Raw genomic sequence first — 16038 nt, 5'->3', positions numbered from 1 at the left:
GGGCATTTGTGGTAAATATAAACACAAACGAATCAATGAAAAACCATACACGTCCAAGACAGACAAAAAAACAATGTGCAAAAGATAACAAACTGCAAATACAATAAAAGAAACAAAAATATTAAATAAATAAGCAATAAATATCGAGAACTTGAGTTGTAGAGTCCTTAGATGTGAGTCCATAGGTTGTCTAATCAATTCAGTGTTGGGGTGAGTAAAGTTATCCCCTCTGGTTCAAGAACTGACTTGTCCATACTGACGAAGATGCTTATCTGAACTAATCGTATTTGCCTGCATTTAGCCCATATTCCTATAAACCTTTCCTATCTATGTACTTGACCAAATGATTTAAGTACTTCTCAACTACTGCAGACATCAACTAGCAAGTTCTGGTTAATACAGTAGAAGACTGTAACAAACTGCACAGTGCTACACTGTAGATAAGACAATACCAGCCAATGTCTGCAAGAAACTGTAAAGAGTTGTGAACATAGCTCAGCCCAGCACAGAAACCACCCTCCTCTCCATAGACTCTGTCTACCCTTCTCGCTGCCTCTGTAAAGCAGCCATCATAATCAAAGACTCTACCGACCATGGACATTCTCTCTTCTCCCCTCTCATATCAGACAGAAGATACAAAACCCTGAAAGCAAGTATCACCAGCTTCTATCCTGCAGTTAAAAGACAATGACATGGTCCCCTAGTATGAAAGATGAACTGTTGACCTCACAATTTACCTCATTATGGCTGCCTGCACTGCAGTCTCTCTGTAACTAACATTTTTTTTACTGCATTCTGTTATTGTTTTACCTTGTACTACCTGAATGCACTGTATAATGAATGGTATGTGAGACAAGCTTTTCCACTGTACTTCGGTACATGTGACTATAATAAACTAATTTAACAATCTTCAAAATTTGCTTTTAAGCCTTTGACCCAGAACTGATCTTTCGCCAAAATGGAAATCGTATCAGAAGCGGCTTTGAGCCTCGGTATCAGTGGCCTCTTCAGGGTAACCGTCTTAGGTGGGTGAAGTAGCCTCCCACTGTGTTCCTCACTGTTATTTATTCAGAACTGTTCGTGCATTGAAATGTTCCAATGTATCTGAGAGGAGTATGACCAGACAAAGTTCAACACTGCAGGATAGTAATTTTACCCTGCCCTTAGAGTGGGTGTTACCCTGTCTCTGTGCACACATTGATGACTGCTAGTGACTGAATGCTGACTTGCATTTTTCTTCACTATCACCTCTAAATGTTTCTTTGTGAATCCCTGTCTAAGAATGATGTGGACGAGCTTTAGTCTATATGAGGTGTTTAAAACCATGCTGACCATGGAATCAGGGAAAACCTCTTGTCAGCCAGCAGACATCACTAGCTTCCTCTCCAGGACACCAGACATGAGCAAAATCTTAGCAGGGAAGACAAAAGACATTTGGCACAGTCAGACCCATCTCAATGGTTTTTACTGCCTGGACTTGTAAAGGACAACCATAATCAGGGCAATTAGGAGACTGAGGTCATCCCCAGACTGAACCGAACCTCTCCATACTGGGTGCCCAACGATCATGTGTGTGTTGTCCCTGCACTGAGATTGTGGGGATTAAACATGGAAGGAATTTTGGTCTGTATTTTTTAAAAATAGCTTTACTTGCATTTTCAACTTAAAACATTGTCCTCTTTTTCCACAGTTCATGCCATTACTTGCAGTATCCACTTGAAGACCACTGGAGTGTGGGAGTGTGTGATGGGATGATGTAGAGGGGGGTTCATTCTGTGTCTGATTCTGGTAGTGCGTGATGGAATGGAGGATGCTTCATTCGGTGTCTGATCCCAGGAGTCATGGGACAATGTAAAGGGAGCTTTAACTTGTTTCTAACCCATGCCTTGGGAGTGATGGCAGGACAGTATAGAGGGAGCTTTACTCTGCCTTTAACTTGTACCATACTTGCCCTGAAAGTGTGTTACATAGCTCCATGGAGAGACCTTTATTGTTCATTCACTGGGACAATTTAACAGGAAAGTTTAGAGTGAATGTTACACTGTTTCTGTGCACATATTAATTTTTGCTAGTGATAAAATAGTAACTTACAGTTTTCTTCATGGTGTCATCTCTGCCTGAGTTGGAGTTTCATTCTGAATCCCCCTGCAGGGAGGGTAGAGAGGAGCCGGCAGTTCAGAAGTGTCAGGAGCAGCGGGATCTGCCCAGTGTCTTGGCTCAGGCAGCTTTGGATCGCCTGAACAAAGCAGCAGAGAGGCAGTCTCACCACTCGCCACTGTCCTCACAGAAGAAGCTGTGCCGAGCCACACCAGTGCCTTCTCTCTTCAGTCTGGCAATTGGTAGTGCCGTGGTGCTAATGGCAGGTTGGTATTAATGGTGTGGGAGCAGTGGGCACCAGCAGGGAGCTTCACTCTCTGACCCCGGGAGTCTTCCAGTAGAAGTGGTAGAGGCAGGTTCGATATTGTCATTTAAAGAAAAATTGGATAGGTATATGGACTGGAAAGGAATGGAGGATTATGGGCTGAGTGCAGGTCGGTGGGACTAGGTGAGAGTAAGCGTTTGGCACGGACTAGAAGGGCCGTGATGGCCTTTTTCTGTGCTGCAGTGGTTATATGGGAGTATGTGATAGGATGGTGTAGAAGGACGCTCACTGTGTGTCTGATCCCAAGAGTATATGATAGAATGGTGTGGATTAACCTTCACTCTGTGCCTGATCCCAGGAGTGTGTAATGGCATGGTCCAAAACATCAGCTGTTCATTCCCCTCCTTAGAAGCTGCCTGAATTGTTGAGTTCCTCCACCATTTTGCATACAGTATGTTGCAGTAGATTGAAGAGCGACTTTCAGAAGGCAGCCAGTTAAGTGACCAGCATCTCAGAATGTTTTGAATTGTGGACAGATGAACTAAAGACGAGATTTGTGTGGAGCCTGAGCTTTCATCAAGAGAGAAACTTTTACCTCAGTTATCTGTAAAAGCTGGAACCTGAACCAGAATGGTCTCTGGGTTAGAGCAAGTTTTAGGAAGGACCTTTGGTGGCTGGGGTTGGAGTAAAGCTCTTTCTACACAGTCATTTCAGATACTCATAGGGCACAAACACACGAGATGCTACAGATACCAGACACCTTAAGCAAAATGAAATATGCTGGAGGAACTCAGCAAGTCAAGCACCACCCAAGGAGGGGAATAAACAGCTGACATTTCTGGCTGACACCTTTATCAACTCTGGAAAGGAAGAGGTAAAATCCAAAATAAGAACATGGGAGGCGGGGAGGAGATGTACAAGCAGACAGGTGAGATGCAGAATATTGCTCCCTCTGCCTGTCCTGTCATGCAGTCCCAGGGCATAGGTTAGACAGTGAGGAAAGTTAATCAAAGTTGAGTTCATTGTCATATGCACAAACACATATATGCACAGATGCATTGAAAAACTTACTTACAGCAGCATCACAAGCACGTGACATCAGATAAGCAGCATTCACAAGAAAAACTAAACAGACTTTTAACAAGAAAGAAGCAAAAAAGTCTAGTGCAAAGTAGTAATAGTGTTACTAAACTGCCATGATTAAGGTTGTGCTGGTTGGTTGAAGGGAAGTAGCTTTCTTGAACCTAGTGGTGTGAGATGTGTTTGAATAATGTATTGAGCTCCATTACTCTCTGTAGCTTCTTGCGTCCTGCACATGTAAATTGCTGTATCAGATTATAATACAACTAGTCAAGGTATTTTGAATAATACATCTCCACACTAACGTATTACTCACTCCCAGTCAAGGATAATTTGAGTGTGTATGAAAATGATGCTCCATGTAAGATCAGTTGTACTGGGTGACCTGCTGTGTTTCAGATGTTTGTTACTGGGAGGACCCTGCTGGTTTTACTGAAGTTTTTATTCCTAGCGCCCAGTATGCAGTACAGTCGAAGCTTGGCCTGTCTCACCCCAGAGCTGGCAGAACATCTCCTCCACTACATGATCAATGAGCGTCTCCTTCGGCCCAAGTCCTTTGAGATTTTCTTCGGCTGTCAGATTCAGAAGCTGGTGCTGGATTGTTACCCATACACCACCAATGAGCTCCTGAGGAAACTGCGAGCATTCCACTCCCTCAAGCACCTCAGCCTCTCATCCTGCTCCCTAATCACAGGTACAGCTGCAGATCTCTGGCCCGTCATGTATGTCCTTGCTGTTTCTCCTGCACCTCTACCAACTTTTCATTGTGACATTGTACTGTATTGTGGAGTAAATTTGATAAATTAGTTTATTGTCACATACTGAGCTATAATGAAAAATTTGTTCATACCATTCATACAGATCAATTAATTAAAATAGTTCATTGGGGGTAATATAAGGGGAAAAATAACTGAATGCAGAATATAGTGTTAGAGAAAGAACAGGCAGACAACAAGGTGCAAGGCCATGAAGACCTGGATTGTGAGGTCAAGAGTCTACCTTATACTAGATACTATTAGGAGTCTTATAACAGTGGGGTTTAAACTATCCTTGAGCTTGGTGTAAGTACTTTCAGGCTTTTGTTTCTTATTCCCTGTGGGAGAGAGGAGAAGGAAGAATGTCTAGGGTGGCACACAATGCTGGAAGAACTCAGCAGGTCAGGTGGCATCTATGGAGAGGAATAATCATTTTTTTCATTTCAAGCCAAGACCCTTCATCAGGACTGGATAGGAAGGGGAAAGAAGCCTGAGTAAGAAGGTGGGAGGAGGGGAAGGAAGAAGTACAAACTGGCAGGTTATAGGTGAAGGGGAAGGTAGATGGGTGGGGCTAAAGGAGGAATCAGAGGAGAGGAGAGTGGAACCGGGAAGAAAGGGAAGGAGGAGAGACATCAGAGGGAAGTGATAGGCAGGTGAAGAGAAGAGGTAAAAGGAGCCAGTATGGGAAATAGAAAAAAGAGGGGGAGGGAGAAATCACTGGAATTTAGAGAAATCAACAATCATGCCATCAGGTTGGAGGCTACCCAGATGGAATATGAGGTGTTGCTCCTCCAACCTGAGAGTGGCCTCATTGTGGCAATTGAAGAGGCCACAGACTGACTTATGGGAAAGGGGAGTGGAGTTAAAATGGTTTAATTCATATCAGGTGGAGGGTACAAAAGCCTGACAGCTTGTACCACCAGACTCCAGTATAGCTGTTATAAGACTATTGAATAGCCCCTCCGTGTAAGATAGGTGCCTGACCTCACAATCTACCTTGTTTATGTCTTGCACCTTATTGTCTGTCTGCACTGTATGTTCTCTGTAACTATAATCCTTTATTCTGTGTTCTGTTATTGTTTTCCCTTATACTACATCAATGTACTGATGTGATGAAATGATCTGTGTGGATGTGTACCTTGGTACATATGACAATAATAAATTAATTTATTAACTTTTTTCACCTGTCTGTCTGTCCACTCAGATTCTCTTGCTTTCTCTTGTTCTAGATTCTGGTTTGGAGGTTTTCACTTCTTTGCAGAGACTGCAGTATCTGAACCTGGCAGCGTGTGTGAAACTTACCGACAACTGTCTGTGCAGCATTAAAGGTTTGTGTCTGATCTTTGTCTAGATCCACCCAAACAGGTGGGACACATTTTCAGAGGGTCGTGCATAGTGTGTTGATTACACATTGACTCTCCGAAGTCCTTTTAAACTTGGGGGGTGACTTCCTGAATATCACTTCCCTGTGTTGGGCAGCTGAAGTTGGCTGGTTGCTTGGATTGGTTGTTCAGTGGAAGGGAGGCACTGAGGGCAGAAGGGAGGGTTTTGGGAGAAATGAGAATATAATGTGCATCTTATTTTATCCTAACTGCCTACACCAGATAGGCAGTTCCTTTTATCTTTACTTGGCCTCAACATTACTTGATAACTAAGGCTCCCTAAACTTGTTATCCTTTTACTCTAATAGGAACATATAAATTCTGTACTTTCAATATTTCATTTTTGAATACCTCCCACTTAACAAACATCCTTTTGCTAGAAAACAACCTATCCCAACCCCTGTCTGCCAGAACCTTCTGATGACATCAAACTTGGCTCTTCTCCACTTCAGAATCTCAACTCGAGGACCGGTCCTGTCTTTCTCCATAATTATCTGAAATCTAATGGAATTATGGTCTCTAAATCCAGAGTGTTTCCCAACATATCTGCCCTGTCTCATTCCCTCATTGCAGTATCAAGCTTCCTCTAGTTGAGGCCTCTATATGTTGATTAAGGAAACTTCCCTGATCACATTTGACAAACTGAATCCCATCTAGTCCTTTTAGAGTATGGAAATCTAGTCAATATGTGGAAAATTGAAATCACCTATGCACCATCTGCTTAGTCACAGAACTGCACTACCTTCCTATTTCTTGCCTCACAAGCATGTGGCATGGGTAGCAATCCTGAGATTACAACCTTGTCCTTTAACTTAGATGAAAGTGTATTGCTGAAAGGTCAACACTGCAGATTCCCTGTAGTGTTTTTTTTTCCCCTAGACTCCGGTTTTGAGGCAGTGTTCTGGGTCATTTTCCATGGTCTATATCTTCTCTTCAGGTGTGAAACATAATTCCATCCAGTAGACTTCTTATAGCAGTAAATCGCAAATCTAAACCTGTCTTCTGAGGATTACACAAGGTCAGGGTGTCCTCATTGTTTCTGAAGTGGGGCTTGCCCTACATGTTACAGTCTGCACCAGAGTCCCATTGTCACTCTTCACCAGTTATCTCTTCTTCATTGCACAGAACATGGTCAAGCTGTGAGTCAAGTGTTCACCAGAAGTTAGTACTCCAGGAATGGAGTAGACCATAGATCAGTACAGCACATGGCCCATAATGGCCCTGCTAACCATGATGCCAAATTAAGCTGATCCCACCTGTGTCTTCATGGTCCATATCCCTCCATTCTGTGCCAGCTTGTGTATCTGTCTAAACACTTGTTAAATGCCATTGTCATGTCTGCTTCCACCACCATCCCCAGTAGCACATTCCAGGGTTGGGAGCGGGGAAGTACTTGCCCTGTGCAACTCCCTATAACCTACTCCCTCTCACAAAGCTATGTCCTCTCTTATTCAACATCTGTACCCTGGGGGGGGGAAAAATCAATTTGTCTAGCCTGTCTTCATTTTATAAACCTCTATAAGGTCACCCCTCAGCCTCGGATCTCCAGAGAAAACAATCCAAGTTTGTCTAATCTTCCTTTATAGCTCCCACCCTCCAATCCAGACAACATCCTGGTTAACCTCTTCTGCACCTTCTTCAAAGCCTCCATGTTCTTGTAATAGGGTGACTAGGACTGCACATAATACTCAAACACAGCAAAGGGAGCAAGGAATTCTGGTGGCAATGGTTTGGGTGTGGTTTTACAGTATCTCTGTACCGCCTATGTTCCATAGAGAACTGGTTGCCGGGGATTTAGTCAGCAGGTCTCTAGGAACAGATGGATGGGTGTGTACAGGGAGTGAGAACGGCTGAAAAAGGTAACCCAGGATAGTGGAGGCAGAGGAGAGTATGACTGTTAAAATTCCCACTGTCCTAATACATCAGCACAGAACTGTAGGAGAAATCTGCTTTTTTCCTCAAAGGTCTCAGGTGCCTTTCCCACCTGGTCCTGGATCAAACCAAAGTAAGCGACTCAGGAATGATGGATTACCTGGGCGATGCTCCTGCGTCACTCGTCCACCTCAGTCTGAATCAAACGGGTGTCAGTGATCGGGTATTGATTGTGCTCCCTTCTGCAGTTCCACAACTTCGCTACCTCAGCATCAAGCACACTAAGGTCAGTAAGTGGGTGGGCTTACTGCCAGAGGTGTGTGATCCACCTCCAGTGCACTGTAAAAGTAGCTACACTCTGGGGGTTGATTACCTGCTCCTCCCGAGATGCTAATATCTTTTGCACGCTCTCTCTTTCGCGTGCGATCAGATTGGTCACAAGCATGCATGCGCTGACCCGCACTGAAGGGGGCGGGGGTAGAGAACGGGTCACTGAGGGAGAGAGTCATGTACAGACTAACACTCCTGCTCTAGTGACTCCAATCTTTTTGGTGATTGTACAGGCACACAAATAATTCTTACACATGTGTTAAATGCTGCTGGCTGCAGTGAGAACTTGTGGGAAAACAATGAACTTGAGTTGCTGTAAAAGCATCTGTTCCCTGGCACTGTTCTGTTTTGTTCTTGCTCTCTCCATCTCCAGGTCTGTGATGTTTCAGCCTTGAAGGATCTCCCATCTCTTCAAACCCTGCATCTGGACAACACAAGCATCAGTGAGAGTTCCCTCCAGGCACTGGGTTCCCATTCCACCCTCTCTTCACTCAGTGTGTCTGGCCTGCAGTCTCTCAGTGGCGATGTCACCCTACAGATGATCTCGGGTGAGTCAACAGTGGCCATGTTGAGCACTGTCCACACTATCTCCTCTGGTTTTCTGCTCAGTCCATTCTGCATCTGTTCTTGGGATGAAGCTTTCCATTCTAGAACAAATAAGATCTTCTTTTTCAAAGAACAGGGCTTCCCTTCCATAACTTTGATGCTGTCCTCACCAACATCGCTTCCTTTTCCCACACACCTTCACTCCATCCTCCTGCTGCATAATAGGGATAGGATTTTTCTTGATCTTATCTACCACTTCATGAGCCTCTGTATCCAACACGTCATTCTTCATAACATCTGCCATCTACAACGGGATCCTATCATTCAGCACGTTTTTCTTTCCGTTCCCCACTCCCTGTGTTCAGTAGGGATTGCTTTCTACCTGATTTCCTTATCCCCTTATCTCTCCATTCAAGCACTTATCCCTGAAAGCGTGATTAGTGCTACAACTCTGTTACATCACCTCCCTCACCACCATTCAGGGTCCCAAACAGTTCTTCCAGGTGAGGTGACACTTCACCTGTGAGTTAGTCAGGGTCATCTACTGTATCTTGTGCCCCTGGAATGGCCTCCGCTACATTGGTGAGACCAGATGTAGACAGGGGACTGCTTCATCACGTACTTTCACTCTATATACTGCAAAAAGCAGTATCTCCCAGTGGCTACCCATCTCATTTTGACTTCCCATCACCATTCTGCATGTCTCCTGGGGGCCATAGTCACCTTATATTCTGCTTCAGTAGCATCCAAGCTGCTGACATGAACATTGATTTCTCTAACTTCTGGTAATCTCTCCTCTCCCTCTTCTCTTTATCCATTCTCCATTTTGGTTCCCCTCTCTCTTCCTCATCTCCCTCTGATACTCCTCCTTATTTCTTTTCTTTCATGGCCCACTGCCCTCATTTGTCAGATTCCTCCTTCAGTCCTTTACCTCTACCACCTATGCCCTCTCAGATCTTTCTTCAACACTCCCCTCCCCCCCAGCCATCTTCCTTCTCACCTGATCTTACTTGTCACCTGCCATCTGGTACTTCGTGCTCTCACTCCACCTTCTTATTCTGGTTTATGCCCCATTCCTTTCAAGACCTGTTGAAGAGTCTTAGTCTGAAACATCAACTATTTATTTCCTGCAGTAGATGCTGCCTGACCCACTGAGATCCTTCTGCATTTCATGTATGTTGCTCAAGATATGGGAATGGAATTAGGGCTATCTAGAACCTGGGTTTTCAGTTTCAGAATAACAAGGGAAATTAGGGATAGTATCAATTCCAAAGAAGAAACATACAAATTAGCCAGAAAAAGTGGAACACCTGAGGACTGGGAGAAATTCAGAGTCCAGCAGAGGAGGACAAAGGGCTTAATTAGGAAAGGGAAAAAAGATTATGAGAGAAAGCTGGCAGGGAACATAAAAACTGACTCTAAAAGCTTTTATAGATATGTGAAAAGAAAAAGATTGGTTAAGACAAATGTAGGTCCCTTACAGTCAGAAACAGGTGAATTGATCATGGGGAACAAGGACATGGCAGACCAATTAAATAACTACTTTGGTCTGCTTCACTAAGGAGGACATAAATAATCTTCTGGAAATAGTAGGGGACTGAGGGTCTAGTGAGATGGAGGAACTGAGGGAAATACATGTTAGTAGGGAAGTGGTGTTAGGTAAATTTAAGGGATTAAAGGCAGATAAATCTCCAGGGCCAGATGTTCTGCATTCCAGAGTGCTTAAGGAAGTAGCCCAAGAAATAGTGGATGCAGTAGTGATAATTTTTCAAAACTCTTTAGATTCTGGATTAGTTCCTGAGGATTGGAGGATGGCTAATGTAACCCCGCTTTTAAAAAAAGGAGGGAGAGAGAAACCGGGGAATTATAGACCGGTTAGCCTGACATCGGTGGTGGGGAAAATGCTAGTCAGTTATCAAAGATGTGATAACAGCACTTTTGGAAAGCGGTGAAATCATCAGACAAAGTCAGCATGGATTTGTGAAAGGAAAATCATGTCTGACAAATCTCATAGAATTTTTTGAGGATGTAACTAGTAGAGTGGATAGGGGAGAACTAGTGGATGTGGTGTATTTGGATTTTCAAAAGACTCTTGACAAGGTCCCACACAGGAGATTAGTGTGCAAACTTAAAGCACACGGTATTGGGGGTATGGTATTGAAGTGGATAGAGAATTGGTTGGCTGACAGGAAGCAAAGAGTGTGAATAAACAGGACCTTTTCAGAATGGCAGGCAGTGACTAGTGGGGTACCGCAAGGCTCAGTGCTGGGACCCCAGTTGTTTACAATATATATTAATGACTTAGACGAGGGAATTAAATGCAGCATCTCCAAGTCTGCAGATGACACGAAGCTGGGCGGCAGTGTTAGCTGTGAGGAGGATGCTAAGAGGATGCAGGGTGACTTAGATAGGTTAGGTGAGTGGGCAAATTCATGGCAGATGCAACTTAATGTGGATAAATGTGAGGTTATCCACTTTGGTGGCAAGAACAGGAAACAGATTATTATCTGAATGGTGGCCGATTAGGAAAAGGGGAGGTGCAACGAGACCTGGGTGTCATTGTACACCAGTCATTGAAAGTGGGCATGCAGGTACAGCAGGTGGTGGAAAAGGCGAATAGTATGTTGGCATTCATAGCAAGAGGATGCGAGTACAGGAGCAGGGAGGTACTACTGCAGTTGTACAGGGCCTTGGTGAGACCACACCTGGAGTATTGTGTGCAGTCTTGGTCCCCTAATCTGAGGAAAGACATTTTTGCTATAGAGGGAGTACAAAAAAGGTTCACCAGATTGATTCCTGGGATGGCAGGACTTTCATATGAAGAAAGACTGGATCGACTAGGTTTATACTCGCTGGAATTTAGAAGATTGAGGTGGGATCTTATTGAAACGTATAAAATTCTAAAGGGATTGGACAGGCTAGATGCAGGAAGATTGTTCCCGATGTTGGGGAAGTCCAGAATGAGGGGTCACAGTTTAAAGATAAAGGGGAAGCCTTTTAGGACCGAGATGTGGAAAAACTTCTTCACACAGAGAGTGGTGAATCTGTGGAATTCTCTGCCACAGGAAACAGTTGAGGCCAGTTCATTGGCTATATTTAAGAGGGAGTTAGATATGGCCCTTGTGGCTAAAGGGATCAGGGGGTATGGAGAGAAGGCAGGGTTCTGAGTTGGATGATCAGCCATGATCATACTGAATGGCGGTGCAGGCTTGAAGGGCCGAATGGCCTACTCCACCTATTTTCTATGTTTCTATAAGCATCTGCCCATCTCATATACTTTGAGGAAGAATCTCCTCTGAGGCTCGATTTTGAGGGCGGTACGATGACACTATTGCCAGTGACCTGGGTTCAATTACGCCACTGTCAGTAAGGAATTTGTACGTCCACCCCATGACCGCATGGGTTTCCTCTGGGTGCTCTAGTTTCTTCCCACGTTCTTAAGATACACAAGTTATTAGGTTAATTAGTTACATGAGAGTAATAGGGCAGCACAGGCTGTAAGGATCATTGAGCTGTAAGGATCTGTTATTGTGCTGTATCTCTAAATAAATAAATGACCATTTGGAATTCTGTACTATAGTGAAACTGTGAAGGCAGTGTCATTGAATGTGTTCATGAGAGAGGGTAGCAGATATTTATTTGTAAGAAAGTTGAGAATAGGACAAGTGCAGGCCAAGGTTGTATCGGTCATGGTCACATTGAACGGTAGAGTAGACTTTAGACCATAAGATATAAGAGCAGAATTAGGCCATTTGGCCCATTGAGTCTGCTCTGCTATTTTATCATGGCTGATCCGATTTTCCTCTCAGCCCCGATCTCCTGCCTTCTCCCCAAATCCCTTCATGCCCTGACCAATCAACAATCTGTCAACCTCTGCCTTAAATATACAACATATTAAGACTTGGCCTCCATGGCTGCCTGTGGCAAAGAATCCCACAGATTCACCATTCTCTGGCTAAAGAAATTCCTCCTCATCTGTTCTAAAAGGACACCCCTAAATTCTGAGGCTGTGTCCTTTGGTCCTGGACTCTTCCATCAGAGGAAACATCCTTTCCATGTCCACTCTATCAAGGCCTTTCACCATTTGATCGGTTTCAATGAAGTTACCCCTCATTCTTCTGAATTCTAGTGAAAATAGGCCCAGAGCCACCAAAAGCTCTTCACATGACAAGCACTTACGGGTCTGATGTCCTGTTTTCACTTCTGTTTCTTATATTTTTAAGGAATTTTACTCTGTATCTAACCAACATTGTTTTTGCCCTAAGAGTGTTTGATTGAATGGTGTGGAGGGAGCTTTACTTTGGATCTAACCTGTACTGTTTCTGCCCTGGGAATGTTTGATGGGGTGGTGCAGAGGGAGATTTACTCTGAATCTAACTGACAGTGTTTCTGCCCTTGTTTACAAAATAATTTTATTATAAATTCAAACAAATGTACAATCACATTACAAACAAAAAAACCAGACAAATCATGACCAGCACAAACTGAACTAACACATTCTCATCATCAAGAATGGCATTTATCTCCTGCAATGCCCACTGGTCTCAGAACACCTCCATGTTACCTCTAGATATTCCTTGTAATTTTTCAACAATTATCTAGGCATGGACATACCCTCTGAACATTGCTAGGCAGTCAGCCCAGACAGAATCCTTTGCTGCCCATCTCCACACCCACTGATAGTTATCTTGGCCAGCCTCAGTAGCAGGTTAACTAGGACATCCCCTTCTCTTCCACCCCCCCACCCCCCACTTCTGTACTGATTGTCCAGTGATGAAGGGGGTGGGGCTAAGATGTAGCCAGAAAGTACTGGAGAGAGCTTTACTCAGGTGTAATTTGTGTTTGGAACCCTATCCAACAGCAGTGAAAATGTGACTTCTGTGTGTAATGGGCTGAGGAACGCCCCTCTCATTTTGTTCCTCTACTCCTAGGTCTGAAGTTGATTCACCTGAAGCTGCCAGACAGACACTCAGTTAGTGATCGTGGTCTCCGCTTCCTGTCTCACTTGGATCAACTGTTGGAGCTGGATCTCACTGATTACACTCACGTCACAGATGAAGGTGTCAGCCATCTTGGCCGGCTGCTGAGGTGAGCAGTGCCCTGTTCCTAGCCAGCTACACAGAGGGCCATCGATGAGTGGTTGTGAGACAAGGCACAGAACATTGGCTGGGTGGGAAGGGGAACTACCACCCTATGCAGTCACTGAACACTTGGGAAAAGAACCCTAGAAAATAGGAAGTCATTCAGCCCTTCAGACCTGCTTTGGGGTTCAGTGTGATGATGGCTGTTTCATGCTTGGCTCAGCTTCTAGTATCCACCAGTTCCACATCACCCTCACAGCCTGCAAGTAGGATGAATGCTCCTGCACTGCCTTCCTCACTGCCATTCAGGCTCCCAAACAGTCCTTCCAGATGAGACTTCATCTACTGTACCTGTTGCTCCCAGAGCAGCCTCCACTGCATTAGTGAAAGCTGATGCAGGTTGGGAGACCGCTTTGCCTTTGCTCTGTTCGCTACAAAAGGTAGGATGTCCCTGTGGTTGCCCATTTCAGTTTGACTTCCTATTCCTATTCTGACATGTCAGTCCGTGGCCACCTCTACTGCCATGATGAAGCCACACTCAGGTTAAAGGAGCAATACCTCCTATCCCACAAAGATAGCCTTCACCTTGATGGTATGAACATATATTCCTCTAATTTATGGTAATTTCTCCCCTCTGCTCTTTCTCTCTCTTTCCATTCTTCATTCTGGTTCCTCTCTCTCACTTTCTCCTCACCTGCCCATCACCTTCCTCTGATTGTCCTCTTCCTTTTTTCCACGGTGCACTCTTTTCTCCAATTGGATTTCTCCTTCAGCCCTCTACCTTTCACCTCTCCCCCTCAGCTTCTTACTTCATTCCCTCTTCCCCACCCACCTACCTTCCCCCTCACCTGTCACCTGCCAGCTTGCACTCTTTCCTCTCCCCTCCATAGATGCTGTCTGACTTGCTGAGTTCCTCCAGTATATTGTGAGCATTGCTCAAGATTTCCAGCATCAGTAGAATCTCTTGTGTTTATGATATACTGTCACCACAGCCCAGTGGTCCTGAAGATAGGCCTGAAAGCACCAGGTTTGAACCACACACAGCCTCTGATCACCATCCTGTGACAGCAGCTGGAGCAGCAGTTCCAGTTCATGTTCATGCAGACCCTTTGTGCAATTACGCACAACCATTGTGTGCTTATGGGCAGCATCTCTGAAGATGGGCTGTTATTGTGGACCCTGTGCTGCAATGCGCACTCCTGAGTGCCCAGTTGGGTTACTTACAGGCATCGTGTGTGGGACTGCACGATATTCTGCTTTGTGATTATGCATGTACCAAAGATAGCTCCATTGCCGCTGTTGTAAGACTGTTAAATAGATCTTTAGTTACAAAAAGATGGACTCTTGACCTCACAATCTAATTCATTGTGATCTTGCACTTTATTGTTTACCTCCACTGCACTTTCTTTGTAGCTGTTACTTTATTCTGCATTCTATTTTTACCTTATTCTACCTCAATTCTCTTTGCAATGAATTGATTTGAATAAACATTATGCGAGATAAGTTTTTCCACATTACCTTGGTGCACGTGATAATAATAAACCAATTCCAGTACCAGTCTGTTGCAGTGTTTCAGAGTCCAGCTTGTGACAATATGCGTGCACAGTGGTTCTTTGTTCACAGGGTGTTGTCTGCAGACTCTCACTAAAGGCTTCTGTCCACTTATGCAGGCTGACCAAGCTGTCACTGAGCAACACCCTGCTGACGGATGCTGGGCTGGTTCACCTGCAGCCCCTGATGTACCTGGAGGAGCTGTGCCTCGACCGCACCAGCGTGGGTAGTAGGGCAGTGGCCCACTGCGTCAGGAACCTGCCCCACTTACAGGTCTGCGGCAGGGCTTGGTGATGGGGACTCCTGAGGGAACCACGTAATGCTTTACAGCACCAGCAGTTGTGGTTCAATTTCTACCACTGTCTATGAGGAGTTCTCCCTGTGACTGTGTGGGTTTCTTCCAGGTGCTCCGGTTTCCTACATTCCAAAGACGTAAGCTGTAGGTATGCAATGTTGGTGCCAGAAGCAAGGCGACACTTGTGGGCTGTCCTCAGCACATATTCATTGATGTGATAGTCATTGATTTAAATAACATTTCACTGTATGCTTCAGTGTACATGCAACAAATAAATCTAATAATTCATTGTAATCTTTTATTTCCCAGAGAGGGCAGGAAGCTGGTGCTGTGCTGTCTCCCCTTCTGTAGGTGGCCCCAGTTTTATACCTGGGCAATTTTGGGTTGAACAAAACCTCCCTGTGAACCAGCCAATAATCCAGGCTTTCTTCCCCCACCTGAGGAAGGATCGCAGCGTGGAATGTCGTCTGTTCATTTCTCTCCATAGATGCTGCCTGAACGGCTAAATCCCTCCAACAGTTTGTGTGTATTGATTCCTCCTGCTTCCAGCTTTTTTTATTTAGAGATACAATATGGTAACTGCCCAATAGGCCCACACGGCCAATTACATCCATGTAACCAATTAACTTACTAACCTGTAAGTAGGAGGAAACCGGAGCACCCAAAGGAGATCTATGCGGTCACAGGGGAAACGTACAAATGCCTTACAGACATGGCAGAAATGAAACCGGGTTGCTGGTTCTGTAATAGTATTACACTAACTGCCATGCTACCATGCTGCCCG

The 16038-nt window shown here is 44.6% G+C and overlaps 1 protein-coding gene across 4 annotated transcripts in view; it reads left to right on the top strand.

Annotated features, from left to right (window-relative positions):
• Positions 1–16038, top strand: part of LOC140197300 (uncharacterized) — a 37146-nt gene that overhangs the window by 15610 nt on the left and 5498 nt on the right. For 3 of the 4 annotated variants that reach the window (XM_072257242.1, XM_072257249.1, XM_072257268.1), the window contains 8 exons: positions 929–1025; positions 2152–2363; positions 3894–4136; positions 5427–5525; positions 7544–7737; positions 8155–8329; positions 13259–13415; positions 15079–15232. In XM_072257242.1, the coding sequence (XP_072113343.1) occupies positions 929–1025; positions 2152–2363; positions 3894–4136; positions 5427–5525; positions 7544–7737; positions 8155–8329; positions 13259–13415; positions 15079–15232 (1331 nt within the window). The remainder of the gene's footprint in view (positions 1–928; positions 1026–2151; positions 2364–3893; positions 4137–5426; positions 5526–7543; positions 7738–8154; positions 8330–13258; positions 13416–15078; positions 15233–16038) is intronic. The other variant, XM_072257257.1, reaches the window with a different exon arrangement.

Source organism: Mobula birostris, chromosome 1 (assembly GCF_030028105.1).
Source record: "Mobula birostris isolate sMobBir1 chromosome 1, sMobBir1.hap1, whole genome shotgun sequence".
NCBI lineage: Eukaryota > Metazoa > Chordata > Chondrichthyes > Myliobatiformes > Myliobatidae > Mobula > Mobula birostris.
Note: the sequence above shows the minus strand (reverse complement) of the source record. Positions and strands in the feature narration are given on the sequence as shown.